At 44.4% G+C, this 16,783-nt stretch overlaps 1 protein-coding gene across 1 annotated transcript in view; it reads left to right on the forward strand.

Annotated features, from left to right (window-relative positions):
• Window positions 1–288: 288 nt before the first annotated feature.
• Window positions 289–16,783, forward strand: part of syde2 (synapse defective 1, Rho GTPase, homolog 2 (C. elegans)) — a 56,490-nt gene continuing 39,995 nt past the window's right edge. The window contains exons 1-2 of the mRNA XM_060937772.1: window positions 289–2,183; window positions 14,590–15,054. Coding sequence (XP_060793755.1) covers window positions 401–2,183; window positions 14,590–15,054 — 2,248 coding nt within the window. The 5' untranslated portion in view covers window positions 289–400. The remainder of the gene's footprint in view (window positions 2,184–14,589; window positions 15,055–16,783) is intronic.

A 16,783-nucleotide genomic window follows, 5' to 3' on the forward strand; every position in this document is an offset into this window, starting at 1 on the left:
CTTGCTCCTGAATTTACCCGTGATATGCTCTTTAACCCCTTGGCTGCCACCCATAATTAATTGCAATGTGCCAGACATTGCACGATTACATGAATAATTTGTTTGCCAGTCTAAAAAAATTGCCTTTTTTTTTGTATTTTGATTTGTCGTTTTTGTTTGATATTTCAAAAGTATTGTATGAACATTTTGGCACAAAATTGATTCCATATAAAGGTGGTACAAATTTTTACCCGTTTGCCCTTCATAAAGAGAGAGAGAGAGAGAGAGAGAGAGACGCACACACATACAGTAGAGAGAGAGAGAGAGAGATGGAGCCGCGGTTGGAGGAACGGGACCCGGTCTCCCTGAAGCGGCTCTGCTGAACCCTGGCGACCGGAGACCCGAACCGGGGAGCGGCGGAATGGCCGATCCTCTGCGGCGGACTCTGCTCGCCAAACTCCGGGGGAAGAAAACCAAGAAGGGTTCGGTACCGGGCGCCTGGAGCACCGAAGAAGGTAAAGAGAAAGTTTTGCGTGCTCGGGACGCGCACAGTCAGCGAGCGGCCGCCGCCATCGCGGAGCGGGATTCCGTGCCGAGCGCGCTGAGAGGTAAGCAGGGCTGTGTGTGCGGGGGGTTCGAGCGCACAGGCGCGCGCTGGGCCGACCAAAACGAGCCGCGTGTGCACGTGCACGCCGGGCGGGGGGGCGATCAGAGCGGCGGATCCGGGGGGCCAGGCGCACAGACGCTCTCGGGGGCCTCCGGGCATAAGAACGAGCCGTTCCTTACAAATGAAGTGGACAAGCAGCCGGTGGCAGTTCCGCGGAGACACACCGAAGGAGACTCGATAGGGTTCGGGAACGGCAGCGAGGTTCCCTTCATGCTTGCCATGGATACCGTTAAAAATGCACACTCCAGAGAAGCTGCTTTCAAAACCAGCATGACCAAAGAAAAATATGTAGAGGTGGAACGATACCAGAACACTGGCAGACCAGAACCTGGCGGAACCGAGATGGACCATTCAGATCCACCTGGCCTTTTCCAGTATCTCCATTCCAGACATGCTCACGAACACGACTTGATCCGGACTATTGAAAGTTCTTTAGAGCTTTGTGAAGATTTCAGCATGCCTTCTTTGCAGAGTCCTACCTTCTTCCCCACAGAGCTGGAGATCGTAGATGCTGATTTGACTCCACACCTGGTGTGTGCAAGAGAGGGAATGAATCGCCACAATTCCATAGACAGTGAGGACGAGGACTATTATGATAATGAAATCTTGCCATTTTACGAGTCCCGGAGCAAAGAGTCAAACAACAGCGAAGATCCATCCAGAGCTTCTTTGCAGTCTGAGTCAGACCAGATTGTTGATTCCAGCGCTCAGGAAACGGACAGGCTCAGGAGTCAACTCAAAGAAGCGTACTACCTCCTGATAAACGCCATGGATGGCATCACTTTTGATGGGCAGATACAGTCAAATAGCTACGTGGAGCAAAGCAGCAGCTCGAGTCAGTCTCGTGATAGCCTGAGTTTAAGTTCTGATTCTTCCATGAGGCTCTCCAGGTCCTCTGGAGAACATGGTGGCCACCATTGGACCCTTCCAATTCCTGGAGAAAGCAGTGCTTCTGACCGTGGGAGTTCTCAGAGGAGCAAAAGTTTGCAGAATCTTCTCCTGACCCAAAGGAGGCCTAATCTACAGCGCTCCATGAGTGATAGTGGTGTCCGGTATCCTCTGCAGGAAAACCAAGGTGAGCCGTGCTCCGAAAATGGGACCCTCACTGAATATGTGCCAGTTGATACACCTCCATTGGCAAATGGTGGAGACCTGGATTTGGAGACTGCAGCTAGCGAACCCATGGTTTCAGAGGAGGAGAATAGTGGTTCCATTAGTAACCAGGACGCTTCTGATGGAGTTCCCCACAGAACGTCTGACCCATTGCGCTCACAGCAGATGAATATTAACAGACATGTTGGAACAAGTGCAGCAAAACCTCCTGGGGTCACAGTGAACAAGATGCAGGAGTGGATGCACAAGGGCCGCTTGCTTTCATCAGAGATGAGGCAGAGAATCGCTGGATCTTCCTCACATGGAGTGGCTCAGGAGCGCCATGGAAATGAGAGCCAAGCCTGGGCCAAAACCTTCAGCCAGGCCAGCGCCATCGGTGGCGAAAAAATAGGAATCGTAAACCCTTCAAGTGGGCATCACTCAGGTACGACTAGCCACAGGGGATGAAGAAACTTCTCTCTCTCATTCTTCTCCCTCATCTCTCTTTCTGTCTATGTTCCGCTGTTTTCTTCTGTTTCTCGGGAATACATTTGTACATCCTCATTATTTGAACCTCAGTCATCATGGACTCTGCTGCTCTAGACTCCATGTAACCGGTGGTGGGTCACGGTTTCTTCATTCCTCTTCCTGTCTAATGAAGGTTCATGTAACGAGGGTTTAGCTAGCTGCATGCTGGTGGAGGGCTCCCACTGGTACACCACTTTAACACCACATTACTAACACTCTGGTGGTGGGGTCATCTTTATCCTAAATCATTCTGTGCTTTAAAAAAAAAAAAGTTTAATGTTTATATGTGCACTGCCCAAATCTTATTCTGAGATTTGTGTCTCTCTGGCCGATGACTTGCATCAGGAACCTGAATTCTGTCTTTGTTCTCAGCAGCAAATCCACCTTCTAGATTTGAGAGGCTCATTTGTCTGACTTCATTAGATAATTATCATAAAGTCTACAGGCTGGATAATGTGTGTGTGTGTGTGTGTGTGTGTGTGTGCACTGATTTGATGTGCTGTGCATGGAAAACAGGCAAATGGAGACCACATTTTGGATGAAGATCTTGTTAGATTTATAGCGTTTAATTCCATGTTGTCAGAAAGTGTTGCTGTGGTGGATACGATTTTGTACCGTGAAAATAAAGCAGGCATTGTTCACATTTTGGAAGCTAATTTTTCCTTACTTTATTACCTAATCATTACGGTTCTACCCTGGATAATGGCTGTGTGTCTGTGCTGATTCAGTATAAAACCGTCGTAGTGCAACGAGAGCTGGATTTTGGTGGAAAGCCTGGCTCCAAAGTTCTTATGAAACATTGTTCAGGGTTTGGATTTGCGAAGCCAATTTCTTTCACCATATTAGTGAATCATTACCGTTAGCCCAGATAATGGTGTTTACGTGCTGATTTGATATGAAAGAAAGAAAGAAAGTGCAACTTTATTCATCACACACTTGTGAAATTTCCTCTCTGCATTTTACCCATCTGAAGCAGTGAGCACACACATGAGCAATGAGCACACACACATACCCAGAGCAGTGGGCAGCCATGCTAACAGCGCCCGGGGAGCAGTAGGGAGTTCGGTGCCTCGCTCAAGGGCACCTCAGCCCAAGGCCGTCCCATATTAACCTAACCGTATGTCTTTGGACTGTGGGGGAAACCAGAGCACCCGGAGGAAACCCACGCAGACACGGGGAGAACATGCAAACTCCACACAGAAAGGCCCTCGCCGGCCGCTGGGTTCGAACCCAGAACCTTCTTGCTGTGAGGCGACCGTGCTAACCACTACACCACCGTGCCGCCCCAATATGAAACTTTACAGCTCAGTAACAGCCATATTTTGCTGGAAGAGCTTGTTGGATTTGTAGCATTTTTACTCCTTGTTCTCAGAAAGCGTGCCTGCAAAGGTTGTTTGCAACAGTGTAGCTCACTTTTTATGCAGGTCAAGACTTTGCATGGTGAGGTTTGGATTTTCAAAGCTAATTTCTCTCACTGTATATTAGCTAATCATTATGGTTAATGACTACGTCTGTGTGCTAATTTGAAATGAAATATCAGACATATTTTATACAGTAACGGCAATATTTTGGTTGGAGACCTTTGTAGGTCTGGAGCGTCTCTGTCTTGTGGATTTCCTTGCTAATTTGTCTCACCTGACGAGATAATAATAAAGTCTGCATCCCCGAAAATGGCTGTCTGTGTTGATTTGGAAGGACTGTAATTTTTTTTTTAAAGATTTTTTTGGGGGCTTTTTTCACCCCCATTGGATAGGACAGTGCAGAGACAGGAAACGAGCCGGAGAGAGAGACGGGGAGGGACCGGGAAACGACCCCGGGCCGGAACCGAACCCGGGTCCCCGGACCCACGCCACGGTGCCCCCGTCGACTGAGCCACGGCGCCCCCAGGAAGGACCGTAATTTGATGGAAGATCTTTGCAGATCTTTAGTGTGCCATCTTGTCCTCAAAGCTGTGTGTGTGTGTGTGTGTGTGTGTGTGTGTACACACATCACTGAGTTACGCACTGCTATTATTGTCCTGCCGCTCTGGGTTCTGAGGGAAAATCCAGTGGCTCATACTCTGCTATAATTGTATTGGTGTGTAGGATGAGTGGAAACGTGTGTTCTGGAGTGGAGACAAAATGGCAAAATCTTTCAAAATGCTGTATGAAACAGAGAGGGGTGGGGTGGGGGGAGTGTGTCAAGGGAATTGTTTGTTTTCGACAGGGCAACTGTTAAGCTTTTAACATATGCACACTCACAGATGCTGGTAGTGTGTGTGTGTGTGTGTGTGTGTGTGTGTGTGAGAGAGAGAGAATGAAGGCTACTGAAGGAGCTTGACATCAGATACAGTGGTCCTAATGATCTCCCACCATGCACTTGAGCCAATTCCAGAAGCTCCCTGCTGCTTCCTCATTCAGGACACTTTCTGATCTCAGATCAGTTTCCACAACCTCAGCACATCCTAAACTATTCAAATCCTCATCACCAACAGTTCTCTGACCTGTATGACTCTTGCTTTCAGATACATTCCTGTGCTATGGAAACGTGACACTCTGGGAGGGAATATTTGGCATACTCGCCGCGCGGCTCGTTTGTGTTTGGTTACTTAACACTACGGATAAAAAAAGCAGCGATTACGCACGAGTTCAAGTCGACTGGGGATTATTCGTTCCGGTTATCCTCAGGTTACCTAAAGAAGAATGATGGCATTGATTCGTGCTGTGTATGACTCGCTGTAATACACTGTGTAATGCACGGCTCGCTCTCAGATAAGTGTATCTGCTTGATATTGTGTGTTGGTTTCTCTGCATACATATTGAAAGTCTTTAATAACAAAGTATGGATAATTTGACAAAGGGACAGAGTTTCCAGGGTGAGCAAGAGTAGAGCTTTTGCCTGACCAGTTAGTTCCTGTTCTCACTTACGTTATAGCAACTATAAACAGTCATTCCTTCACTGGGCTCTTTTTCCTCTCAGCTTGTCATGTTACACGGAAACAGCAAAGTGTAAATTCATTTGTCCTGAAGATATCAAAGTGTTACACTGGAGACCTCCATAAACATTACATCAACATTTCCTTGGGAAAAAACTTCACCGTATCAACAACATAGAGTATGTTATAAAACAAACAAACAAACAAACAAACAAAAACCCACAATTGCAGCTTCTGTTAGAAAATTAACCAACACTTTCTGACCAATCAGAATCCAGAATTCAACACTGCTGTGGTGTAAAAGTGTAGTAATATAATTATAACAATAATAAAACCTTCTTCCTGGTTCAACTATCTGAAAAGTGTGTGTGTGTGTGTTTTGTGACTAATATAACAGTCATTGACTCGTGTGAGTGAGCCGTCACAAAGCTTCCTCATTTCTCCTGACCTAACAGCTGAAGGGATTGGGATGTACAGTTAATCTTACATTAATCCAACACCAACGAGAACCATGGCGAGATTAGTTAAAAGGAATGTGGTGTAGTGTTTTACCCACTGGTCGATTTTTCAGGAACTGTGGCGTGTTTGTTTTTAAGTGATTATTTTAGTTTTAAAGTTTTCCCTGAGGCATGGCCAGTTCAGCTGAACATAGACATGTGTGTGTGTGTGTGTGTGTGTGTGTGTGTGTGTGTGTGTGTGTGTGTGTGTGTGTGTGTCTCTGGTCTCGAATTCCCTGTGTGTGTGTGCATGCTCCTTCAGTAATGAACAACCCTTCAAAAGAAAGACGGCAGCATCCAGCACAACACAGACCTCAATATAGCAACCACAACCAAAGCTCACATTCTCTCTCTCTCACACACACACACACACACACACACACACACACACACACACACACACACACACACACACACGCACACACACACATACACACAAACCTCACTGAGTGGTTGATTTGATAAAAACAGGTTGGTACACACCACACACAAGTTAAATTACTCCCTCTTCACCACACACACTCTCTCTCTCTCTCTCTCTCTCTCTCTCTCTCAACCCTAACACAGTTCTCTGCTAAAAGTACCAAAATGTGTTTGTTTGTTTTTTAATTAAACGCAAAGTGGAATTTTCTGATTAGTCAGATTTTAACGTTTGAATAAAAAAAGTCTGTTTTTAATCACTGTGTAATAACTGCAAAATTCTCAACACATCATGTGATTTGTTATTTATTACAAGAAAACAACTTGCTAACTTGAAACTTCTATCTACAGAACCTGTACTAGGTAGCTAGTTTAAATATGCTAATAAAAAAATCTTGCTAACCAGAAACCGTTATACACAGAACTTATCGTTGATAATTTATAGCTGCTAGCTAGTTAGCTAATTTAGCTAATGTTCGCAATGGGGAAAATTGTGATATGCTTATTACATATAACTTGCTAACCTGAAACTTGTATCTACAGAACGTGTGTGTAACTTATAGTAGCTAGCAGCTAGCAAAGGCTAGTTAAGGCTAGTAATGTAAAAAACAAACAAAAAAACAACAACTTCCATGTTATTTTAATTAGAGTTTAAGGTAATTTTTAATGTTCAACTGCTGTTAAATTGTGACATGGACATCACTTATTGTAGCAAACGTGAGCCAGTTTCTTAGCCTAGCTATAGCCTAACATTATTGACAGTAAAATACATTACAGTTGTACAGTAGCACTGAACTATGTCAATAAACACTGTCACAAAAGTTGAAAACTAGACTTGCTGTTCAGATGTCAAAATATAAATTTTTGTAATAGCATTGAAAGTCTTAGCTAATAGCATAGCATACTGAAGCTTGTGAGGTGGAATAAAGGAATGAGGTGATGTCGGGTTGTCATGGTGACATTTCTAATGAGCCAATCATGCATATTTATAGCTTTGTGCACTTTTTATATGAATGAAGGTATGGACAATTTTCTTGACCATTTTACTAGTGTCTTGGGCAAACAAAAAAGTGTGTGTGTGTGTGTGTGTGTGTGTGTGTGTGTGTGTGTGTGTGTGTGTGTGTGTGTGTGTGAAGAATGGAAACAAGTCTTTTGGTTGAAAGAGAAACAATAATGTCTTTCCATTCAGCATTTGAATCTGAAGAGCAGCACTTGTGCTAATCCTGTGCTAAAGCTCTGTTGTCGCGTGTGTGTGTGTGCTGTGCATTATAGACTCAGGCTAGTAGAAAGTATATAATGGCCCTTTTCCACTACCCTTTTTCAGCTCACTTCAGCTCGCTTCAGCCCGACACGGCTCGCGTTTCGACTACCAAAAACCAGCACGACTCAGCTCGTTTCAGCCCCGCTTAGCCCCTAAAACTCGCACCGTTTTGGAGTGGGGCTGAAGCGAGCCAAACCGTGCCGACTGAGGTTGGGGGCGTGAGCAGACACTCCCCTGTGCACTGATTGGTGAGGAGGCGTGTCCTCACATGCCCACACACGCCCCGCGAGCGCGCTGGGATCTGTAAACACCGCAAACCCGGAAGAAGAATAATTATGAATTACGAGAATTTCTGAAGCCTTATGCGCCTCGCCTCATCTATACGCTCTTGCCAGTATCTGTCCGCGTTGTTGGTGACAACAAGCCACAGCACCGAGACCAGCAACACTAACGACTCCATGTCCTCCATGTTTATTGTTTACTATCCGGGTCGTGAGACTACCGCTTAAAAGCTCACTGAATCAGTGACATACAGAGCATCGTGCACGAGTTCGCGGAGCGCAAGGCTCGTCGTATGCCCTTCAAATAATGCGCGCAGTAGGCTATTGATGTTTTATTATGAGCCATGTACAGTATGTCACCTAATGTTTTTTTGTTTCTGAGTTACATGTTCGTTTGAAGGACTTAATGTACAAAATAACAGTTGCACCCCGTAGTGTTGAAATTGGTAAACACAGTGCATTCAGTGAGGTTTGCACCGCCCTCCTTTTATTTCTGACTCTTCCTGTCACCACTCTGAGCGCTCATTCGTATGCCCTTCAAATAATATGCGCAGTATAGGCTATTGATGTTTTATTATGAGCCATGTACAGTATCCTAATGTTTTTTGTTTCTGAATTACATGTTCGTTTGAAGGACTTGATGTACTAAATAACATAGTTGCACCCGGTAGTGTTGAAATTGGTAAACACCGCAGTTGCGGACATTTTGTAGCCTAAAATGATGTTATGATAAGCTTTAATAAAGGGCCCGGTCATTTGCCCCGCCCCCGGCCCGGCTCTGACTTGTTCCGCCACTGTCACTGATGTCACTGTTTGCGCTGCTTAACGACATCACGTGACGTCCACCCACTTTCGCTAACTCCACCCAATGTGTCCACCCACTTCCAGCCAGCACGGTTCAGCGCGGTTGTAGTCGAAATGCAACTCCAACAGCCCCGCTCAGCTCGACTCAGCTCGACTCGGCACGGCACGGCTCAGCCGCGTTTGTAGTGGAAAAGCGGCATAAGTGTGGGAAGGAATAAATAGACACTGTTTCTAAGGGCCCGTCCACACGAGTACGTTTTTGTCAAATCTGCATAAATACTTCATCGTTTCGGCCTCGCGTCCAGACGGATCTGGCTTTTTCGAGGTGTGAAACCGGTATCTTTTGAAAACGGGTCCCAGAGTGGGAAAATCCTAAAACGCCGGATAGCCCGGAGTCGTCTGGACGGCGAATGCGGATTTTTTCAGAAACGATGATGTATAAGCCCCGCCTCTCTAACCTTTAACCTCAGCCGCCGCCGCTAGATGCGTCATAACAACAACAATGGCGGACTACAGGCTTGTGCTCGTACTGCAGAAACGTCCAATGTGACACGAAGTAGAAGTTCCACTTCATTGTCGGTCCACACAAAAGACTCTCCTCTTCCTCTCAGAGTTGCGCTGGCCTTAATTGTCCTCTTCTCGTGTTATGAGCTTGTTTATAAACATCGCGTGACCTTTATACGCATGCTCCATGGCTTCTCTTCCTGTTTTAGTGTATTGGTGTGGCGGCATCACAGCGCCACATACAGGCCTGGCATATGTACTACAGCGTTTTGGGTCGTTTCCAGTGAATCCGTGTGGATGCAGATATTTCTGGAAACGACGCCGTGTTTACGGAGATTTTTTTTCAAAACGACAGCGTATTGGGTGAGGCTGCGTACTCGTGTGGACGGGCCCTAAAAGTACTGAGTCAGGTTTGCATCAGGACTGTAACAGCTATCATGCTAATATTAATGCTAATATGGTCCTACAGTGAGCTCTGGTGAGATATTAAAAGCCAAGAAACTCAAATAACGTACATAAATATATGTTATTTACCAGCTGGGAGGTCTGTATCGTGAAATACCGTGACCGAGGTCTTGAAAGTACTGACCGAGATCACGGTATTTCACCATACGGACCGACCCTAAGCTGATAAATAATATATTTATTTTTCCTTTACCAAATTCTAACAGAAAACAAGAGCGCCCGAAAGGGAAAACTGAGCCAAGCCGCCATTTTGAACCTTCATTCACAGCTGTAATGCAAATGGCTTCCTCCTTGGTATACAAGTGCACTTCCATGGCAGGAAAAAAAACTACATTTTGTCACCTGTGTAGTCCCCTATTTATACAAAATTGAGTCATTCAGGATTCGGCTATGTTTTTGCTCAGCGTCAGCAAGTTAGAGGTTTTTAGCTTTCTCCTGAAATGTTTTATTTTATTTCTTCTTCCTCAGGGTAGTAAAACTCGCTTTCACTGTGAACACTGTCGTTATCGCTATCCATGCTGTAAAATTAATGCTATTCTCCTGAGAAATGCTGGCAAAAATTTACAAAATTTTTGATAATCTTATAAATAAATCTTATAAAAAATAAGATAAATGTTGACAAAAAATTCTACTAAGTTTGTTGTTGTTGTGAACGAGCGAGTCGCCAGAAGTCCGTAACTGGGGTCCATATCATAGGATATGGACCCGCTCGCCAGCCAATCAGAGCACAGGAATTGATGGAAACTGCACCGCAAAAAAAAATAATTTAATATATTTCAAGGTGTCAGTGTTCTGTATAGTCTAGCTAATAAAGGAATGCCTGATTCCTATCCAAATTACTTTTTGCTAGTGTAACACAAAACCTTATATGAAGTGGAGCTCACATCTATGCAGCTAAAAAAGAAGTGACTTAATGAAAAATCTTCTCATTTTCAGTAAAGTTCCCCAGGGACGGTACATAATGTTACACTTATGCTATTATGGTGCCGTGATCGCATGTACCTTGCTAATAAAAATGAATATGTGCACTCTTAACCAAAGATGTAAAACATTAATGTTGTGCTAATTCTAAATGATATTAAAGACACAAGATAATGCCAGTGTTTCCCACAGCTCTGGGTTATACTGGTGGCAGCTGGTGTAAAGGGCTGGCATTACCTGCTGCCACAAAAATGCTCTACTCCATGTGACTTTGTACCACACTGGAACCTGTTCCACTCGCGCTGCTCAGTGAATCACGCATTATCTATCGGTGACAACCACAGGTTTCAGAAAAAAGACTCCTTTCTTTTTATTTCGTTTACGATTTATTTTTTTGAGTTACAAAGAAGAAACAATTTGCTTTCCCCCACAGTCCAAAGACATGCAGGTTAGGTTAACTGGTGACTCTAAATTGACCGTAGGTGTGAATGTGAGTGTGAATGGTTGTCTGTGTCTATGTGTCAGCCCTGTGATGACCTGGCGACTTGTCCAGGGTGTACCCCGCCTTTCACCCGTAGTCAGCTGGGATAGGCTCCAGCTTGCCTGCGACCCTGTAGAAGGATAAAGCGGCTAGAGATAATGAGATGAGATGAGATGAGATGAGATGAGATGAAAAAGCCAAAAATAAAGAGATTTATAGTTTAGAGTATCAGGGTAAGAATTACAGATAAAGGCTTCTTCGTGTGGGGCAGCACGGTGGTGTAGTGGTTAGCGCTGTCGCCTCACAGCAAGAAGGTTCTGGGTTCGAGCCCTGTGGCCGGCGAGGGCCTTTCTGTGCGGAGTTTGCATGTTCTCCCCGTGTCCGCGTGGGTTTCCTCCGGGTGCTCCGGTTTCCCCCACAGTCCAAAGACATGCAGGTTAGGTTAACTGGTGACTCTAAATTGACCGTAGGTGTGAATGTGAGTGTGAATGGTTGTCTGTGTCTATGTGTCAGCCCTGTGATGACCTGGCGACTTGTCCAGGGTGTACCCCGCCTTTCGCCCGTAGTCAGCTGGGATAGGCTCCAGCTTGCCTGCGACCCTGTAGAACAGGATAAAGCGGCTAGAGATAATGAGATGAGATGAGATGTTGTACCTGCAATTTCTGATAATAAAAATAAAATGGCCTTTTAATGTCTGTTACTGACAGGAAAATAGAATGAACAAATGTACACAGACTGTTAATGTCCTTTTAATAATCAGTTAAATAGGCGAGAAAAAAACAACAAAACGTACTGACTGGACTTGGACGCTCCATGTTGTCATGTTATGGTAACATTGACAATAACATGTAATGTGCATCCTGATTAAGATTGTCTGGAGTGTGAAAGCTCTGTTCGTGGGGTGGTCTGTTTGGCCAGTGGTTCCAGCACAACACAGTTCCTTTTAGCGATACAGGGCATTATGTTCATTATTGTTACCATCGTCAACTTTGTTGGAGGAGGTTATGTTTTCCCCTCCGTTTGTTTGTTTGTTCCCAGCGTAACTCAAAATGTAGGGAACGGATTTTGATGAAATTTTGAGAAAAGGTGGGCCGTGGGCCAAGGAACAATTGATTAAATTTGGATGTGGATCCAGGATTTTTTTTGTTTGTTTGTTCCCAATGTAACTCAAAAAGTTGTGAACGGATTTTGATGAAATTTGGTGTACAACTTTAGTATTATCCTAGATTCAAGTGATTTGATTTTGATAATGGGGCTTGACGGAGGTATGAACCCTACCAAACAAAAATAATTGGGTGTCAGGGAAAATTCTTTTTATGACCTACACTTGAAAAATCTGAACGTCAGTCTACCTTTAACATTGTGTTTTGTGTGTCGGGTTTTCTGATTTTCTGCTTCTCTTATGACCGACGTAACATTGTGTGAGATACAAAAACAGCTTTCATTTTTTTTAGAACATTGTAGGATGTTGTTTTAGTATTTTGTTACACTTGACCTTGAGGCGAAGTGGCCAAGTGGTTAAAGCGCTTGACCACTAAGCGAACGGTCCCCGGTTCGAGCCTCGCCTCGGACGGTGATCTGGGGCTTGCCTTCTGTCCACCCAGCAGTGAATGGGGACCTGGTGGAAACACTGGGGAAGTTAAGGCGGCGAGGAAAGGAACTGGCCACCCTACCTCACTATGCCGATGGCCCAGGACAAGTGTGCTCTCTAACAGGCACTCCCCCAATGTACGAAAACGTATATGGGACTCTCTTTGACACTTGACCTTACACTGGACCTGTCGAATATATTATTGAATGCTCTGCAAAGCCTACAGTGATGTTGATTTGAATCCTTATCTAATTTTTTTCCTAATACACTTCACTTGAGTTGATAAACTAAAGAAACAGTCCTTGAAATGGCAGTGACGTGGGCAAGTTAACAAGGACCTGTTAAAATGTTTTGGAACATGGTCATGGTCTACTGTAGTAGACGCGTGCTGTCTCATAAGCTCGTAACATCATACATGTTATGCTTTTTCAGCAGTGACACGGATGCTCTGTGTTACAGTTCTGCAGTTGTTAGCCTCCAAACCGCCGTAATGATATAGTCAGCTCTGCTTCCCTCACTGTTTTTTTTTCACAAGTGAAAATATTTATTCGAGAGTGTAATTAAGAGGTTGCGTGAGACTGTGTTTCCTGCAGGAATAAAGAACATGTTATTAACATGCGCACACCAAAGAGAGAGAGAACGTGTGGGGGAATGCATATCAAAACAGTCTTTACAGTAGTCTATTTAGCGTGTAGCAGCAAGACTCAGATTGGCCGCTGCTTATGAGTGAATTCCGTAAAGCTTGTGTCCCATAACCTTGTTTTAGTGATCATAAATCTCTGGTGCTTTTGAAAAAGCAGACACTTTTTTTTCACTCTCACTGTGACTGCAATACACTCCACTTTCTCAGTCTGAAAATACAAAAGTGCAGACTCATAACGGCATCTATCATAACATGCCCCAGGCGACGGGTGCGTTTATTTTTGCCTTATTCTGTTTGTTCAGGCGGAGAAGCTCTACTTTTTCATTCATGTCTTTACTCAGTGTATGTGTAAACACTTTGGATTGGTGGTATTTAGGTGTGTGTGTGTGTGTGTGTGTGTGTGTGTGTGTGTGTGTGTGTGTGTGTGTGTGTGTGTGTGTACATAATGTGTTTATATGCATGTTTGTGGAACTTTGAGAGGACCAGGCACCCCTATAATAAATGTTTTGACCTGGATGACTCTGAAATAGAAAAGTACTTTTGCAAATCGCAAAAATTGAAACTGTTATTTGAAATCCCAAATGAAAAAAACCCCAGATTTTCTTCTGGTCACTGAGATAAAGGTTAAAGTTACAGCTGTAAAGGTTGAAGACATCGGGGTAGAGGATAAAGTTTCTGAGGTAAAATGTGAAGTTACTGAGGTAAAGGTTAAAGTCACAAAGGTAAAGGCTAAAGTCACTGAGGTGAAGTTTGGAATTGGTGACAAAATGGGGAAGTTACTGAGGTAAAGGTTGAAATTAGTGAGGTAAAGGCATACTTGCCAAGCCCCAGAGGCTGAAAAGCCGTAGATAAGATTGTGCAACACAGTCGTGTCCTTCTGGGGGAGTCCGGGGGCATGCTTCCCTGAAAAAGTCTTGGAAAAAAACCGGTGTAAAATGGTGCATTCTCCTGCATTCCGAGTGCCATATTTAAAGAAAACTAATCAGGAAATTGGACCAGCATACAGCACAAAATGTATGCTTCTCACGTCGCTTTGATGCTGGATGATCCGATGACTAAGTTGCCTTGACCTTGTTGTCATAGCGAATCTTTTTTCCTTCAGAGTTTTCATTGTTTGTGATCATCAGCATGTGTATGGTTTTTAAACATACCAGTACGATTTCTTGTAATATGTGACCTCATTGCTGATTGGCTAAAACCACAATCAGAACCAATGGAATGGCGCGATAGAGTGATGCAATTTAGTATGTAAAGTGTAAATTCACTGAGGTGAAGGATGAAGTTAGTGAGGTAAAGTTGCTGAGGTAAAGGATGAAGTTGCTGAGGTAAAGGGTAAAGCTGCTGAGGTAAAAGGTAAAGCTGCTGAGGTACAGTAAAGGGTAGTGGTGAGGATGGTGTTGGTGGTGATGGTGTTTGTAATTTTGTTGTTGGTGATAACAGTGATGTTGGTGACAGTGATGACGATGATGATGACTCTTCTTCTCTCTCTCTCTGTCTTTCTCTCTCTCTCTCTGTCTCTCTCTCTCTCTCTCTCTCTCTAGTACCGGTGATGGACACCCGAGACTCTTGCTCTCGCCCAGTTCCTCTAAACTCCATCACTGTCTCCAAGAAGCGTAACTGGCTGAATCAGAGCTCCATGCGGCCCTCGTTAATCTCTGATGAGGACAACCATGCACACCCTCCACAAGTACACACTCACACTCAACCAAAAACGTGCACTCGATCCCATACTCATATACCCCATGTCCCCACCTCTGACCCTGCTGAGGAGAATGACGCTGACGACGAGGGTGAGATCTGGTACAACCCGATTCCTGAGGATGAGGAGGTTGTGCTCCATCATGGGGAGCATGGAGCAAGAGTGCTGAAACGGACGAGTGGTGAGGAAGGGGTCGGAGCCTCCATTTCTTCCAGGGAATCTGGGAACTTGAATGCCAGTTATTCCAGTGAGCAGAAACATGTGTACAGACAGATGTGCAGATCACAGGAGGAGAAACCCACAACAGGTACAGATGCCTCTTCTACTCTCCATCCTTCTTTTTTTCTCCTCTTTTTTACCACTTGCTGACTCTTTTTCCCAATGGACTTGTTGAAAGTCACATCACACATCACATCACATTATCTCTAGCCGCTTTATCCTTCTACAGGGTCGCAGGCAAGCTGGAGCCTATCCCAGCTGACTACGGGCGAAAGGCGGGGTACACCCTGGACAAGTCGCCAGGTCATCACAGGGCTGACACATAGACACAGACAACCATTCACACTCACATTCACACCTACTGTCAATTTAGAGTCACCAGTTAACCTAACCTGCATGTCTTTGGACTGTGGGGGAAACCGGAGCACCCGGAGGAAACCCACGCGGACACGGGGAGAACATGCAAACTCCGCACAGAAAGGCCCTCGCCGGCCCCGGGGCTCGAACCCAGGACCTTCTTGCTGTGAGGCGACAGCGCTAACCACTACACCACCGTGCCGCCCTGTTGAAAGTCAATCAAAAATAATTACACTACACCCTCTCAGTCTAAGGCATGTGTGTATGTGTGTTTTACTCTTCTGGAGTAGCTGATGAGCTCAGCAATATTCACAGGTTTGTGTGGCCTTCTATAATAAACATTGTGTCGTAGTGTAGCGCTACTTACAACAACTCTGTTTAGACCCTCAGTCACTCTTTTATAGGACAGAATTAGAACCATCTGTTCTATCTATTTATATTATGCTAGCAAAATTGGAACAGTATGCTAACATTCTCATTAGCAAACTGTTCCAACTATCTTACTGTATTTATTTTTATCAAGGTAGTGAATATATGAATGCTATATTAGTGAAGTCAAGTTTATTTGTATAGCGCTTTTAACAATAAACATTGTCGCAAAGCAGCTTTACAGAATTTGAACAACTTAAAACATGAGCTAATTTTATCCCTAATCTATCCCCAATGAGCAAGCCTGTGGCGACGGTGGCAACCAGGGCCGTAACCAGGATTTTTCAAATACCGAGGTCAAACATTGCGATACATCTTATTTGCCAAAAAAAAAAGTCCTAATATGGTGACTTTTTATACATTTTGGAAACGAGTCAAAATCACAAGCCCAACAAGATGAGCATGTAGGTGAACATGTTTATTTTAACAATTTCAAAACTGCACAATCACAAAAGTATTTTGTGTGTGTGTGTGTGAGTGAGAGTGTGTGAGTGAGAGTGTGTGAGTGAGAGTGTGTGAGTGAGTGAGTTGGTGTGAGTGAGTGAGTGAGTGAGTGAGAGAGTGACAACGCAATCTAGCCGAGCCTGAATGGACTTCAATTGCTTTTTAAAAAATATCTGCCCTTTTCAATAGCAAAATACTAGACGGTTATTGGACAAAACCGACTAAAACGCTACATTCGGAGACTGAGCCTCACTGGAGATGGGAGTCAATAAGAGGGGCGGGACAAGACTTCCCGAGAGGAGGCTCATCTCCAGCTGGTGATCGGAGGAGGAGCTGTGAACGCGGCTGGGCTGTTCATGATTGACAGAAAGCAGTCAGAGGTGGTACATCATGTTGTAAATAAAATGTGAACATAATAAGTTTGCTACCCGTTTTCATTTCCGTTCGAAAATACAACCAATGATCAAAACAATAGTGTCTTGTGTTCACGTTAGCCTATAGTCTGGTAAGTTAGCAAAATAGCTCAAGTCTCGTCAGCACCCAATAACTTCATAAACAACAGGTCACGACTGTCCAGCCTTTTCTGA

The sequence above is a fragment of the Neoarius graeffei genome, chromosome 13 (assembly GCF_027579695.1).
Source record: "Neoarius graeffei isolate fNeoGra1 chromosome 13, fNeoGra1.pri, whole genome shotgun sequence".
Classification (NCBI taxonomy): domain Eukaryota; kingdom Metazoa; phylum Chordata; class Actinopteri; order Siluriformes; family Ariidae; genus Neoarius; species Neoarius graeffei.